The 15,242-nt window shown below is 38.6% G+C and overlaps 1 protein-coding gene across 2 annotated transcripts in view; it reads left to right on the forward strand.

Annotated features, from left to right (window-relative positions):
- Positions 1–15,242, forward strand: part of RELN (reelin) — a 522,720-nt gene that overhangs the window by 403,571 nt on the left and 103,907 nt on the right. For both annotated transcript variants that reach the window (XM_065883760.1, XM_065883761.1), the window contains exons 25-28: positions 6,145–6,350; positions 8,969–9,140; positions 9,608–9,808; positions 14,494–14,726. In XM_065883760.1, coding sequence (XP_065739832.1) covers positions 6,145–6,350; positions 8,969–9,140; positions 9,608–9,808; positions 14,494–14,726 — 812 coding nt within the window. The remainder of the gene's footprint in view (positions 1–6,144; positions 6,351–8,968; positions 9,141–9,607; positions 9,809–14,493; positions 14,727–15,242) is intronic.

The following is a 15,242-nucleotide window of genomic DNA, read 5'->3' on the forward strand; positions in this document are numbered from 1 at the left end:
GCAAGCTGGAAAGTCCAAGATCGAGGCACTAGCAGATCCAATGTCTAGTGAGGGCCTGCTTCCACATTTGCAGGACGGCCATCTTTGCATTGTGTCCTCACATGGTGGAGAGAGAGCAGAGGGAGAAAGCAGGCCTTCTCCTGTCTCTTCTTATAAGGGCACTCATCCCATCATGAGGACTCCACCTTCATCATTTAACTACCTGCCAAAGGCCTCACCTCCTAATACGATCCCTATAAGGGTTAGCCTTTCAACATATGAATTTGGGGGCACCTCATAACAGGGACTCTGAGTAGACGGTTTTCTTGCAGGGTTCAGCTTTCCCAGTGGAAGCAGACAGATCAGTACATACCAACTAGGGATTGAGGTGCCAGCCAGAATCCCTAAGTCTGATTCTCTTGGAATACTCCTAACCCGTGTTGCTTGGTGAGGGATGCGGCTGAGAGACCCACCTTCCTCTCCTCCCTTGCTACAGTCCAGACAGGATATTCTTTTCTTCCTGCCTCCTCCAGTTCATCTCTTCATATAGTTTTCGAAAGGACTGCAGAGGGGAGCAGGTCCAGCTCTCCAACCTGAGCAATGTGTTCAACCCTAATTATTGGCAGCTCTCTTTAGAATGTGGGGTGACCAGCACCACTTCTTTCCAGCAGGGACTATAGCCACCAATTCTAGGACAACTGAAAATGTCCCATTCCACGTCACATAGCAAGTACACAAAGGTGGGTGATATACCATAGGACTGATGTGTTGCAGAACCTGTTTGGGCAGAAATCCAAAACAAGTTAATGTATGCAAATGCAGAAATAGGTACAGCTTTCGTTTTGAGGCAGGTGCAGAACAAAGAATCAGATAGAAAATGTAAACAAGATAGAAAATTTAAACAAGAAAATGTAAATAACAAAGTAAACAAGCTGGAAAATGCCAGAAAATCAGGGACGGATTCCATTTAATGATATTTCTTATCCATTGACATCTAAGATCCCCATGTCATTATTCTTAGAGATAATAGTCAATAAGTGACCAATATTCATTGCATAGATCTGGGTACACTGTATAATCATGCAGAAATGAAAAGATTGTGTCTCCCATAACCATCAATTTTAAAACAAGATTATGAATCCTTAACCAATATTTACCCAAACACCCCAGTAAACATGTGTGCATACACACAGATATTTTAAACATATAAAGGTTACATATCAATATTTCTAACACTTAATTCAAGATTATGTCTGGAGTCAAGCTACCTGGCTTTATACCTGGGCTCCAAAACTAATTAATTGGTTCACCTTGCAGAGTTATAACATCTTTCTGTGTCACAGTTTTTTCGACTGTAAAGTAGGATGTTGAGAGTGAGTTAATGCAGGTAAAGAATAAAGGATAGTGTTGGGCATATAGAAATAGCCTATAAGTGTTAGCTATCATAATTACATTTTATGAAAATAAATTTCAAACTGGTATCATTGAATATTTCCATATGTATGCCCTGCCACTAACAAAATCAGCATTTCAGAAATAAAATCATTCTCTTCCTCTCCGAAACCAGCTTTCTCCCTAAATTTTTGTCAAAATATCTAAGGATCATATTTTTACTTTTTTCTCTTGTATCAGTCAGATCTGTTTTGAATTCTAAGTGAGAGAAACTAGCTTAAGCAAAAAAGAAGGAAAATTGGTTCTTGTAATCAAAACAGGGAGGGCTTAGATGAAACTTGATTCAGAGATACATGGAGCTGGAAACTCAAATGCCCACAGAGCTCTCTCCTTAAGAGGAGACTCTTTTCAGGTCAGCTGTCGTTGTGAGAGTGAAACCATGACCACAGAGCTCTATAAACAACTCCATAGGAAAATGTGGGAAAGGTTTCTGATTGGCCAGTCACATGTCTGGGGAATGTTGTAATATGATTGGCATGGCCAGAGTTATGTACTCACTCCTTTGGCAGAGAGGTGGGATACACAGTTTGGTACCTGCCACCAGCCAGCATAATTGAAGTAAAGAAGGGGTAATAACCCAAAGGAAGTGTTCCTTAGACCTTTGCAGACCACCCTAGATTAATTTCTCTAAAAACATGCTTCTGTCCTGTCACTCTTCCATCACCAGTGTTCAGGATAGTCTCCAATACTGCTGCCCTAACTACAGAACTTATTTTCTTTTTCCAAACATGAGTCCTCTGCTCCAAACAGGAAGCTCTCCTCATCATCCCAGATTTTGCCAATTTCCCTCTTTGCCTAGCCTCCACTGCTTTCCGTTATGCCTTCCACGGCCTCTCACATCCATATAAACCTTGCAGTGTTTTGCCCAAATCCTGCTGCTTCTGACTTCGAAAGCTTGGCCTCTGTATACTGGTGCCAAATCGAATCTCAGAGACAGAATTTTGGGTGAAGTAGAAAAGAATAGCTTTATTGCTTTGCCAGGCAAAGGGGGACACAGTGGGCTCCTGCCCTGAAAAACTGTTTCCCGCCCCAGGAGGATTTGGTGAGGAGTTTTATAGCAATAGTTCAAGGGTGGGGTTGCTGATAAGATTAGGGTGTGTGCAGGGCCTGCACTCTTTGTTGTTGTTGTTTTTTAGAAGATGTTGGGGGTAGGAGTTTATTAATTAATTTATTCATTTTTGCTCTGTTGGGTCTTCGTTTCTGTGCAAGGGCTTTCTCTAGTTGCGGCGAGCGGGGGCCACTCTTCATCGCAGTGCGTGGGCCTCTCACTATCACGGCCTCTCTTGTTGCAGAGCACAGGCTCCAGACGCTCAGGCTCAGTAGTTGTGCCTCACGGGCCTAGTTGCTCCGCGGCATGTGGGATCCTCCCAGACCAGGGCTCGAACCCGTGTCCCCCTGCATTAGCAGGCAGATTCTCAACCACTGCGCCACCAGGGAAGCCCCTTGCACTCTTTTAATCTCATCTCAGGTGATCTCTTGATAGGCTTCTCTGGCTCCTTTAATCTGGCCTCAGGTGGTCTTCTCTGGTATGAAGAATGCTGACATCTGCCACTTGTTGGGTTTTAGTTCTATAAAGAGCTCAAAAGATACTGTTAACGTGTATCCCTTGAGGCAGAACCACAGCCCTGCACCAAGGCTGCATTATTGTTTCTTGGCCGTTCCTCCCTTGACTCTGCATACCCTCCCTTCCCTGATTGACAACTGTTTGAATCTGTCCTTTGGGACTCAAGGAAGGTCATAGAGGCTGGAGTCTATTCCCTACAAACAAGGAGTGGGGCACACGGAAAGGCTTTTGTGCCCAGAAGCCCCACAGGGTCCTGCTCGGTTTCACTTCCATGGGGCTTTCTGGGACTAGGGCAGAGTACACTGATCTTTCCTTTCTTTGACTGCACCTCTCACTGTGTTCCCTACATATATAGATCATATTTTTATTTTTATTCTCACAGTACCCAGCAAAATGCACAGTCTTACTGACTGAGCCATACTTCTAGATAAGATGTTCAACTCAGAAAGGCATGCCTTGCGTTAGGCATTTACATATCAATAAATACCCTTGAGACCGAATAGATTGGAGCATTGATCATTAATCATATGACCAAATGGGATTTAACAAGGAGTAGAACTTGCTCTGCAGCCCTAAGTTATTACTCTCCCTGCACGTACGTATCTGTGAACTCTCCTTTCAAGTTTGTTTTTATAACACGTGGTATTGAGCTTGGTATAACTGGCAACCGGTAATTATTTGCTGAAGAAAGAAATCAATGAATGGATGAAAGAAAATTGGAAAACAACAGAAAGTTATAAAGAAATGGTTATTTTCAAATAAATATAGTAGACTTTTATTCTACTGGCATTTTGATTAAAGAAGGTTTTAATGGAAGTCAAAAGGTAAAGTTTTTATAAAGCATTTTAGAGGTTTTGTTATAAAGGCTCTAGATTCTGTAGGCATTACCTTTAAATTCTGTATTATTTTATCTAAACACTGAAGACATTTTAACCTAGAATGCTGGGGGAAATTGGAGGGTATTTTCCACACTCTAGGAATGAGGAAGTCCTTAATCTATTACTCCCAACACATGTATACGCATATTACGTGTTTATATATATCTACACATATACATAAATACATTGATCATAGTATAGTAGAAAAACTGCAAACCGTGTGTTAACATCTGATTCTAAATTCTGACAAAACAGTTTGCCCTGAGCCATTTCCTTTTTCTCTCTTTTCCCCCTTTAAAACAATGTTCAGCATTTCAGGTCACCAAACAAAAGAAAATGACTTGTACTACTCTCTAGGAAAAAACATCTTCAGTGCCAAACCAAGCATTAGTATGATATTTTTCATTTTTAAAAAATCCCACAGGGCTTCCCTGGTGGTGCAGTGGTTGAGAGTCCGCCTGCCGATGCAGGGGACACGGGTTCGTGCCCGGGTCCGGGAAGATCCCACATGCCGCGGAGCGGCTGGGCCCGTGAGCCATGGCCGCTGAGCCTGCGCATTGCTCCGCAACGGGAGAGGCCACAGCAGGGAGAGGCCCGTGTACCGCAAAAAAAAAAAAAAAAAAAAAATCCCACAAAACACTCTCAAAATCTCTATAGAGCAACACCATAGTCTCCTGGAAGAACAATACTGTTCTGTGAATTTCACAATTGACCAATCATTCCAACCATTTAATTGTGATAGTTGGATATTTATCATTCTCCTCACCTTAGATCTTTATCGTTGAGAAGTTTGCTGGGTGGGAATTAACCAGCTAGGTTCTTCTCAGATTCATTCTTCCTGTACTGATCCTGAGGCACGAAAATTCTAGATCAGATTATAATAATCTCTGAGTTGTTTCCACTTAACACTATTTCAAATCAACAGCAAGAAAAATGAAAAGCACATCTAACACGTTGAAAATGCATATTTTAAGATTTCTTCTAATACATACATAAAATTGAGAGTTCCAAAAAATGAGTTTCTGTCTCAGGATTGACCTCAGTTCTCTTTTTGCTGGCACCCTTGTCTATTTTGGAATCTCTTAATTGGCTTTACATTTATCAGTAACAGTGTACTCCTATAATTATCCCCAAGTATTTCCCCTGTGACTTCTAATAACTGAAACCCTTTCTTAATTAACTTAGTGGATTAGAGTAGGGTTTAAATTATAAGTGTGAGGGGTGCTTTTCTCTATACTGTGTATTCTGTCTCAGGTTTTCTTCCCAAATATTAATTGAACTCCTCGGAAACTCTCTAAGACCACTCAGTGCAGTCCATGGATTAGCTTTGGCAGAATCAGTTTGGGTGAAAGAATCTTATCAGCAAACTTTTTTTCAATCCTGTTAGCAATGAAACGGTTTAGAGACAACAGAAATGTTGACAAACCTTGTCAATTTGTATCTCATACCTCACAACAGAACTGTGACAGGCAGGGGATGCACTAAGCAAAAGAAGCAAGTTGCTGGATTTGAGGAAGTTTTTAACATTTTTAAGACACAAAGAGACCATTTAATGGTTGCAAAAACTTATTTAATGATCCCTCCCACCCTCTCTATTTCCAAGAAATAGACTGACTGGGAGCCCGAGAGACTTCAGTACTCTCTTTTTGTCAAGAAGTTTGTGTCTTGCCTGTTTTACCTCAATTCCCAGGGAGGAGGAGAGCCGGGGCATATCTATTAAGAGATTGTCCCCTCAGGAAGAGATGCCGTGTGCTAGGCAAGTTATGTAACATATTATTTCATCTAATTGTCACAACACCCTGTAAGGAAGGTATTATTACCCATGTTATAACTTTGAGGAAAATAAAAGCTCAGAAAGGTCACACAGCTAGTGAACAGCATGAATCATGGGCTGAGATTCAAACCCAGCTCCAGCTGATTTCAAAGTATGTATGTGGTCTTTCTTCTCCGTGACTCTGCCTGGAGGAGATTTCCAAAGCGAATGCTGGGAGTGTTTTCATTAAAATGAATTTTGCTTTATTAAAGACTTTTGAGTACCCTTTGGTGGAATTAGCAGTTCTCAAGGATCTCATAACCGAATCTGGGAGTCAGTGATGTAGAGACTAATAGAATGGATCCAGGAGCAGTTAAATGGCATAACCTGCTCCTCTCAACAATAAATGAGAATAAGATCATCTCCACATAGTGCTAGGATGCTCATATGAATTTGAAACGGAAACAACTAATTGCTCCCAGATAATTGAATCTGTGATTTTTCTGTTCTTCCGAAAGGCTGGAAAAAGACGGTTGGTGAGCTGGGATCTGGATACTTCCTGGGTGGACTTTGTCCAGTTCTACATACAGATCGGTGGAGAGAGTGCTGCATGCAACAAGCCCGACAGCAGAGAGGAGGGCATCCTTCTCCAGTACAGCAACAATGGGGGCATCCAGTGGCACCTGCTGGCAGAGATGTACTTCTCAGACTTCAGCAAACCCAGGTAACCAGCCCCAATCTCCTTCCAGTGCGATAATAATTATTATCTCCTTGATTATTATTAGGCCTTACCATACTAATATCTCGTTTTGCATTTTACAACTGAACCTTATTTTATTGGAAAAAAATTATTGAAAAATATGTAGATCCAATTCTTACAAATTAAATATATTTTAGATATAATACTTACAATAGAGCTATTTTGTAGATTGAAGGTTCATATGTTCGTTGTTTTAAAACATTGAGCTATTTCAAGGTGACGTAACTCTCCATAATATAACACAATTAGATATGCAGACAGACCAACCCAAAGCATTTCTTCTAAGGCACACAGGGGGAGAGGTGGAAACCAGAGAAGAGGCAACTAGGTCTAACAAGAGTCATAACATCCAAGGAGAGAGTCAGGGATGGTGGGTGGGAGATGGAGCCTGGTGAGATTCCCCCCCATACAGTAGAAGGGGAATTGATAATGGGGCCAAACTGGTTTAAACAACAGTTTGAAACTATTCAAATTATTTTTTCCAAGTAATAGCATTGTCCATCTGGAAATTACTGAGAATTCAGTAAAGCAACTAGAGTACTATATAGACAAACAAAAATTCACTAGCTTTTTCAAATTCCAGAGATATTCCATTTTTATTTAAGGGAGTTTTTCTTTAGGGGCTATTTCATCACGTTCTCAAAGAGTTCTATGACACTAAACTGGTTAAGAAATTCTGAATTGGAAGATATCAGAAGAAAGCCCCATGATGGCAAATACATAAATAAATATAAGTTTAAGAAACACTACTGAGAATCTCTGTAAAGGAAATGATAAAACTTCAAAACTTCCTTCAGAGATATAAAAGAAAACAAATAAATGGAAAATAATACAGCATCCCTGGATAGGAAAACTGAACATTGTGATATGAAGAAATCTCTTAATTTACATTTAATGCTATTCCAATCAAAATCTTAGTGGCATTTTTGGGGGGGGGAGCTTTATATCTGGAAATATAAACTGGCAAAAATAGTTTAAACTTTTGACAAAATATAGAGGGATGCCCTGCACAATATTGAAACATATTGTATAAGCTACAGTATTAAAGTAGAATGATACCAGTGCACGGATAGAACAATCAAGCCAAATAGAGGACCCAGAAATTGACTCAGATATCTGTACAAACATATATAAACAAAGACACATCAACTATCCATGATAAAGAAATGGCTATTCAATCAAATGGTGTTAGAAAAAAATGGGTAGGCTCTTGGGGAAAAGTACCTATTTAGGTTATCACCTTACATCAGCAAAAACTGTTAAAGACTGGTTAAAGATTTAAACACTTAGGTTGCTATCTGATCTTGGAAAAAGACCTGAACTTTCTAAACATAAGTTCAACGCAAGAATTAACAAAGAAAAGGACTGCTTACACAGAAATATACTACATACAGATGTAAAGCTACATACACATGTAACACATATATTTCAAAGAAAAAAAAAGTGAAAAGAAGGAAAGCAAACTGAGAAAATATATGCAACAAATACGAGAAATAGAGGATCAGTCTTCCTATAAAGAGCTTATACAAATTATCAGGAAAAACACTAAGATCCCAACAGAAAAATGGGTAAAAGGAATGAGTAGATGTTACACAACAGGGAAGACATATGTCTAATAAAATATGATTAATATCCAACCTCTGTGGCAATAAAAACGATACCATTTTTCAACAGTCAAATGGTCATTTTTTAATGACAACACCAAGTGCTCTCTCCACATGGAGCAGCAAGACAGGTCCTCTCATGTCATCCTGCAAACCATCATGACCCTCCCAGAAAGGAATTTGGAAAAATCCAGAGCCTTAAACGTGACCAGTTTATTTGACCTGGTAATTCCATTTCTAAGAATCTTCCCTAAATAAATAAACTGAGGTATACATAAAGCTTTATACATAAAGATTTTTCATCACAGAATTATTTATAATAAGGAAAAGTGAAATAAATACTAGCACATCTGTGTGATGAAAAATTATATAAATGGTAAAATGATCTTAAGAACTTATTTTATTGACATGAGAATGTGCTTATGATATAATGTTAAGTTTTAAACTGTAAGATACCGAATCATACATATATTTCACCTATGTAAAAGATTACATGCTTTAATGATATACATCAAATTGTTAACAGAGGCCAACCCCATGTGGTAGCTTATGGGTGATTTATGTTTCATTTTTAATGCTTATTTATGTTTTCCCCCAATAAGTAAGAACTGCCTTGAAAAAATTGTAATGCTATTTTAATGCAATAACATACAAAGGAACAGCTTTTTCTTAAGGGTTTCTTTAAAATATTATGGCCATTGTCATAGTAGTCAGAAGACACTGTTCAATGAATCAAACGCAGTTGAAATATTTGCCTCCGAAAGATACAATTACAAACGGAAAAACCAGGATCAGGACTAACCTTGCTTACAACTTTAAACCTCTTGTCTTATCTGTCTAAACTTAGAAACTTTACAAAAATACCAAAACATCAAACAAAACATAACTTTCTCTTGTTGCTACTCGTGTTATTTTAACAGCTGCTAAGAAAAACACAGCTTTTCCTTTCCCAATGCTAAATGATTTGCTTTTATGCAGATTTGTCTATCTGGAGCTGCCAGCTGCTGCCAAGACCCCTTGCACCCGTTTCCGCTGGTGGCAGCCTGTGTTCTCAGGGGAGGGCTATGACCAGTGGGCAGTCGATGACATCATCATTCTGTCCGAGAAGCAAAAACAAATCATCCCAGTTGTCAACCCAACTTTACCCCAGGTACTTCTCATTATGTCTGAACTCCAAGAAGACAGAGAATGGTAAAAGAGGATGGGATCAAATAACTACTCACTCCCCCAAAGATTTAGTGCTTGACACTTGAACATGTAGTTTAGTTTTCTGTGTTTGCACTTAACTTTTTTACCTCTCTATGCTACTAGTTCATAGATTATTTAGATGTTAAAAAAACAAAACAAGACTAGAAAGTTTTACCAAGTCATTAAATATGATTATTAGTGTGTTTATGAAATGATTAGATACACAGTGGCAAAATATATCCAGGTAAATAATCAGGAGAAAAAGTTCATGGCAGTTTAAAAAAAAAAAAAAGTTAATTTAGAGAGTCTGCTGTATTTTCCTAGAAATATAAATAGTACATGGCCCTGCATGTCATGATCTGAAAACTCCTTTCTTGTTTTCAAAGCTACCAAATTGCCTTTCTGTGTTGTTTGTGTTGTTCCTATTAGAACTTTTATGAGAAGCCGGCTTTTGATTACCCTATGAATCAGATGAGTGTGTGGTTGATGTTGGCTAACGAAGGAATGGTTAAAAATGAAACTTTCTGCTCTGCCACCCCATCAGCCATGGTGTTTGGAAAATCAGATGGGGATCGATTTGCAGTAACTCGAGATTTGACGCTGAAGCCTGGATATGTGCTGCAGTTTAAGGTATTTATGCACAAACTTCTTGCAGGTTAAGGAGCAGCCATCTTCCAGATTTATAAATGAAATTCACAAAGAACACAAAATATTCATATTCTAGTAAAGTAGGGACTCATCTGAACAAAGTTGCCAACAATCTTAGAATGGCAAAGCTTTTTAGCTCTACCCATAAGGGAAACAGCTTGTCAGTTTTTAATGAGCCCCAGGAGCTGTGGCTATGTCATTGTATTTCTTTAAGGGCTCATGGAACTCTACCAGAATTAAAAAGAAAGATGACTTTGAGGATTTCAATCTGATTGTGACTTAATAAATCCCATGCTTCTGAATGGTAATGGAAAAGTTATCCTTTTCAGCTTACTAGTGCTTTTTGGACTCATGAGTAATTTTATGTTTTTACTATGGGGTTTTCAAACAATTTCTCTTCCTTTGATTGAGTAAATTTTTACTTTAATTTTCATTGTTCTCTTAAAAGCTGCTTGTTTTCTGTGCTGTGATAACATGTCAATATGTATAACAAGTATTTACTTTGACAAGCTCCTTTTTTAGAACCCTAATCAAAATTTCATTGTGTTTATAATAAAATCCCATTGGTGAATTCTGGGGTCGAAAGTAATGCAGTTTCAATGAGCCAGCACAATTACATGGTCCTTACATAATGGCAGGATTCAGATGCTAAATAAGTTACAAATGGAATTATTAAAGAGATCAGATGTTTACAGGAAGCTCTTCAAATATAATTTCCAGAGGTCTGTAAACAAGTCAGTCATAAATAAGATGATTAGTGAAATGTTGTCCTTCTCTGTTTAGATTTTGATGCTAAATTGCCATGGAAAGAACACTAATAACAGTATATGATTCTATATTAATTTGTTGGTACTGCCTAAAATGGGAACAAAATTACAGCAATAGCAAATACATTGCCAGAATAATATGCTCTTTCTCATCTTGCACGTTTTCTAATTAATTAGTCACAAAATCATGATAGTGTGTAGGTGTTGAACTCTGCAAGGTGGTATTCTGAAGTTTAGAAATCTAAATAGAGAAAACATTATTAAATGTTTCTAGTACTTAAACAACCAGCAACAATGCATAATGCCTAAGAAAAGTCTCAATTCTCGAATCACACCAGCAGAAAACTGTTGATTTGTGGCTATCAGTTGATAATAGGTATGTAATATGAGTGATTTGGGGATTGATAATTAATGTATATTTGGGATCTGTAATAAGAACTTGGTGTTATTTTTACAAAAGGCACGGTGCTGGTAAAGTTTTTGTGACTGCCTGCCATGTGTCAACACTAAGCTCTAGGAACATAGAGATGAGAAATATAGCCCAAGCCCTTAAGGAGCTCAGAAACTAGCAAGTGAGCCAGAAAAGTGAACAGTTGCAATACAGTCGCTGGAGTGCTGCAGTAGAGAGAGGCTCTGATACTATAGGAGTACCTGACATAGTTCCTGGCATATGGCAGGTGCTCCAAAATTATCTGTTAGTTGAATAAATGGATGGATGGATGGATAGATGGATGGAGGAGTTGAAATTGGAAGTTTCTGGAAATACAGAGACTAAGCCAGCTGAAAAGTGGAGGGGGTGGGGGGATTCTAGTTAGAGGGAACAGAATGTGCAAATATGTGAAAATACATGAAAGTGCAAGTGAGAATGGAAATGTCAGAAATTTAAGGAGTTTGGAGTATTTGCCACAGAAATAAGAGATAAGGTTTGTCCTAATGGGCTTTATATGATACTCTAAGTCTCTTGGATATTAACCCAAGAGCGATGAGTCATGGAAGATGTTTAATCCATTGAATGTAAAAATCAGACCTGTGTTTTAGAAAGATCATTCTGTTGACTTAAGAGGAGGGGAAACTATCATCAACAAGTACATTCATTCATTTATTCAGCAAATATTTGTAAAGCATCTGCTATGTTCCGGGCTCAGTTCTAGGCTATGAGAATAACTAGGAATAGAGAGTTTGACTAGGGTGGTGGAGGATAATTACTATTTTGTAAAAGGTTGTCAAGTTAGCCTCACTAATAAAAGTTTTAATCTGAGACCTGTGAAAAGTGAAGGAGGGAGTCATGCAGCGAGCACTCCAGGCACAGAGAACAAAAAGGACAAAAGCCTTGAAGTAGGAGTGTGCTTGGAAAAGTTCAAGAAACCAGAAGGATGCCACTGTGACTACAGCAAAGTGAGGAAGGGGAGACAGGTAGAAAAATATAAGGTCAGACTTTGACTTCTGCTCTAAGTAAAATGGCTAGCAGAAGAGTGACATACTCTGACTTAGGCTTTTAAAGAATCACTCCGGTGACTGTGTTGCGAGTACACTGGCAGAGTCAAAGGCAGAGATAGAAAGACTGGCTGGGCAGCTATTGTGGTGATCCCAATAATAGATGATGGGAACTTGGACCTGTGGGATAGCAGAGGAGGCAGAGAGAAGTACTCAGATTGTCGGGCATATGTTGAGTAAAGTGAGGATGCTAGAGCAGTCATCAGTGTAAGAAATGAGGAGGCCAGATTAAGGCGTAGCCTGGGATTATAAGATAAATGGATGGGTCTGAAAGATGTTAAAGGTGTGTTGTCTACAGGTTTGGGTGACCTATTGGGTGATAGAATGGATTCTAGAATGACTCCCACACTTCTGCCTCCAGTCACTGAAATTGCAAATATAGGATTTAGGGATGCCTGTGGATTGCTGGAGGGCAGATGCACAGGAAGTAGTTATGTACATTGTGCAGAGAACCTGAGAGCGACCATATCTGGGAGAAATAGGGATTCAGAAGGAATCTGAAATTATGATTGTGAATGAGATTAGGAAGCATGTATGGAGTAAAAAGTTAAGAAAGCCAAGAACTGCATTCTAGAAGACATCAACGGTTAAGAGGCAGGTCAATTAAAAAAAAAAATCACGAAGATGTCACAGAACTGAAAGTTCCATCGACTTGCTTACTTTAGAAACAGTGGCAGTGATAGTAAGTCTAAGACAAAAAGCTAACTATGTGTGCCCAGTGTGAATGCTGTCACCACATGCCAACCGAAGACTGTGCTTACTAACCGGTAATATAATAAAAGGGTTTGTGTTACAAAAGGTAATCATGCATCTGAGAGGGTCAAGTCTTTATTTATTTTCTTGACATTTAACTATGTAAACTTGGAGAAATGAATCACAATAAAATTGCCATTAGCCACGTTTTTAAATCCTTCTGAGAGACGCTTTCTAGCTCTGAGCATGGAATTAAGGAAAATATGGAGTCTTCCTGTTTTGAAAGACTGGCTCAAGCTACCTTATAGTCACAAAGATGAGCTGGTTGGCCCTCGAACTCTGACCCAATGTTATTTGCCTATGGGCCTACCTTTCCTGCGTCCTTTATTTTTTGGTCATGATTATGTTCTTTTGAGTTCTTCAATTTTTTTTTATAAAATTTGACTATTCTTAGTTATAAAGTCTTATACAATAAAATTCTATGGTGGCACCAACCAACAAATGAAATAAGATATGAATAGATCATTTATATAAGATAGCATGTAATTAAATACCAGGAAAAGAGTTTGACATTTACAATTATCAAAAAATATAAACTAGGGGCTTCCCTGGTGGCACAGTGGTTGAGAGTCCGCCTGCCAATGCAGGGGACACGGGTTCGTGCCCTGGTCCGGGAAGATCCCACATGCCGCGGAGTGGCTAGGCCCATGAGCCATGGCCGCTGAGCCTGCGCGTCCGGAGCCTGTGCTCCGCAACGGGAGAGGCCACAGCAGTGAGAGGCCCGTGTACCGCAAAAAAAGAAAAAAAAAAAAAAAAAAAAATATATATATATATATATATATAAAGTAATACAATCATTTATATATTTATTAATTTAGAAAGAAACTGTCTAAACTTATAATAATATTGAGTGCTGTGTAAAACTGATTCATTTGAACCCAGGTGATTAAAAATGAACACATATAAATAGGAAATTCAAAGTGTTTCTGCATTTTGATTCAGTAATACTACTAGGTATTGATATGCTTCTTTATAAAGTTTAGAAGAGAAAACAAGAATAAAAATGGTTGTGCTAGGGCATTGGGATTTAGGTTGCATGATTTTACAATTTTTTTTGAATATTGTTAATCCTGTGATGACAGTCATCTACACAAGTACACAGAAGAGTAATAGTTTTATTTCTGGATTATGTTGCTTATTTGATGCTGTGACAAGAACTTAGCTCTTTCATCTAAGCTGAGAATGATTTCTTACTGAGCTTTTGTAAGAAACCAGAGTAAAATTGCTTGTTCCACTGAAAGCAGAGGACAGCTTCAGTAACCTTCATGTTCTGAAGAGGACAGCCCTTTATCGTCTGCTTCCCTCTGTTTATACCCTCTGTCTGGGAAAGCAAAAAAAAGCAGTTTCTTGGCTTCTTATCTTTTGTGCAAGACTCCAGTCCCATCTATGCTTCTCTCTTCCCTTCTATAATCTCAGGAAATCCACAAAATGGGCAACTGGTCCCGCTTTCTATTGAAAATCACCTATTGCTTGCCTATACAGAGATTTCCAGAACCTTTGAAAGGGTCTTGGTTGGAATTGAGCTGCCCGTGTTTTATCATCGTAAATTTAGTGCAAGCTCAGTAGAAAGAACCCTGATGGCTGTAGCACCTAATTTGTTAAATGATGACTTGAAACCAAAACCTTGTATAATTTTGTCTTTCCTTTTAACAGCTAAACATTGGGTGTGCCAATCAATTTAGCAGCACTGCCCCAGTTCTTCTTCAGTACTCTCACGATGCTGGGATGTCCTGGTTTCTGGTGAAAGAAGGCTGTTACCCAGCTTCTGCAGGCAAAGGATGTGAAGGAAACTCCAGAGAACTGAGTGAGCCCACCCTGTATCACACAGGGGACTTTGAAGAATGGACGAGAATCACCATTGTTATTCCAAGGTCTCTTGCATCCAGGTAAAGTGACCATTCCTATTATGTGCCATAGTTGCCATTTCTGAGGAGCATATATTTATCTCAGTATCTTCATCTCATTTATCTCAATAACCTAAGAGAATTCATAAACTCTAGCTGTAAGGACTCTTGAGGAAATGATGCTCATACTTGTGAAAAAGTTCACTCACTCACTCATCCATTCATTCATTCAACAAATATTTATTGAGCCACCTACCTGTGCCAAGTTCTGTTCTGGGCACTGGATTACAGCCCTGAACAAAAGATGTTTAAAAGCCAAGGGAGTTATAAGGCATTATCATATCAGACTTTCACTATACAGAGATGTGTGATAATGTAATGCCTCTTTAAATAGACAATTTGAGATATCTTACAATATAAAAGATCCCTTTAAATGACCATTAAGATAAATAATTAAAACAATAGGGAAAAAGATTTAAAATCAATTGACAGAAGAATGAGATAAATGGATCAAGAACTTGAAGCAAATTAGTTTCAGTAATAGGGCAACAAATTTAA

This window comes from Phocoena phocoena, chromosome 9 (genome assembly GCF_963924675.1).
Source record: "Phocoena phocoena chromosome 9, mPhoPho1.1, whole genome shotgun sequence".
Taxonomy (NCBI): Eukaryota; Metazoa; Chordata; class Mammalia; order Artiodactyla; family Phocoenidae; genus Phocoena; species Phocoena phocoena.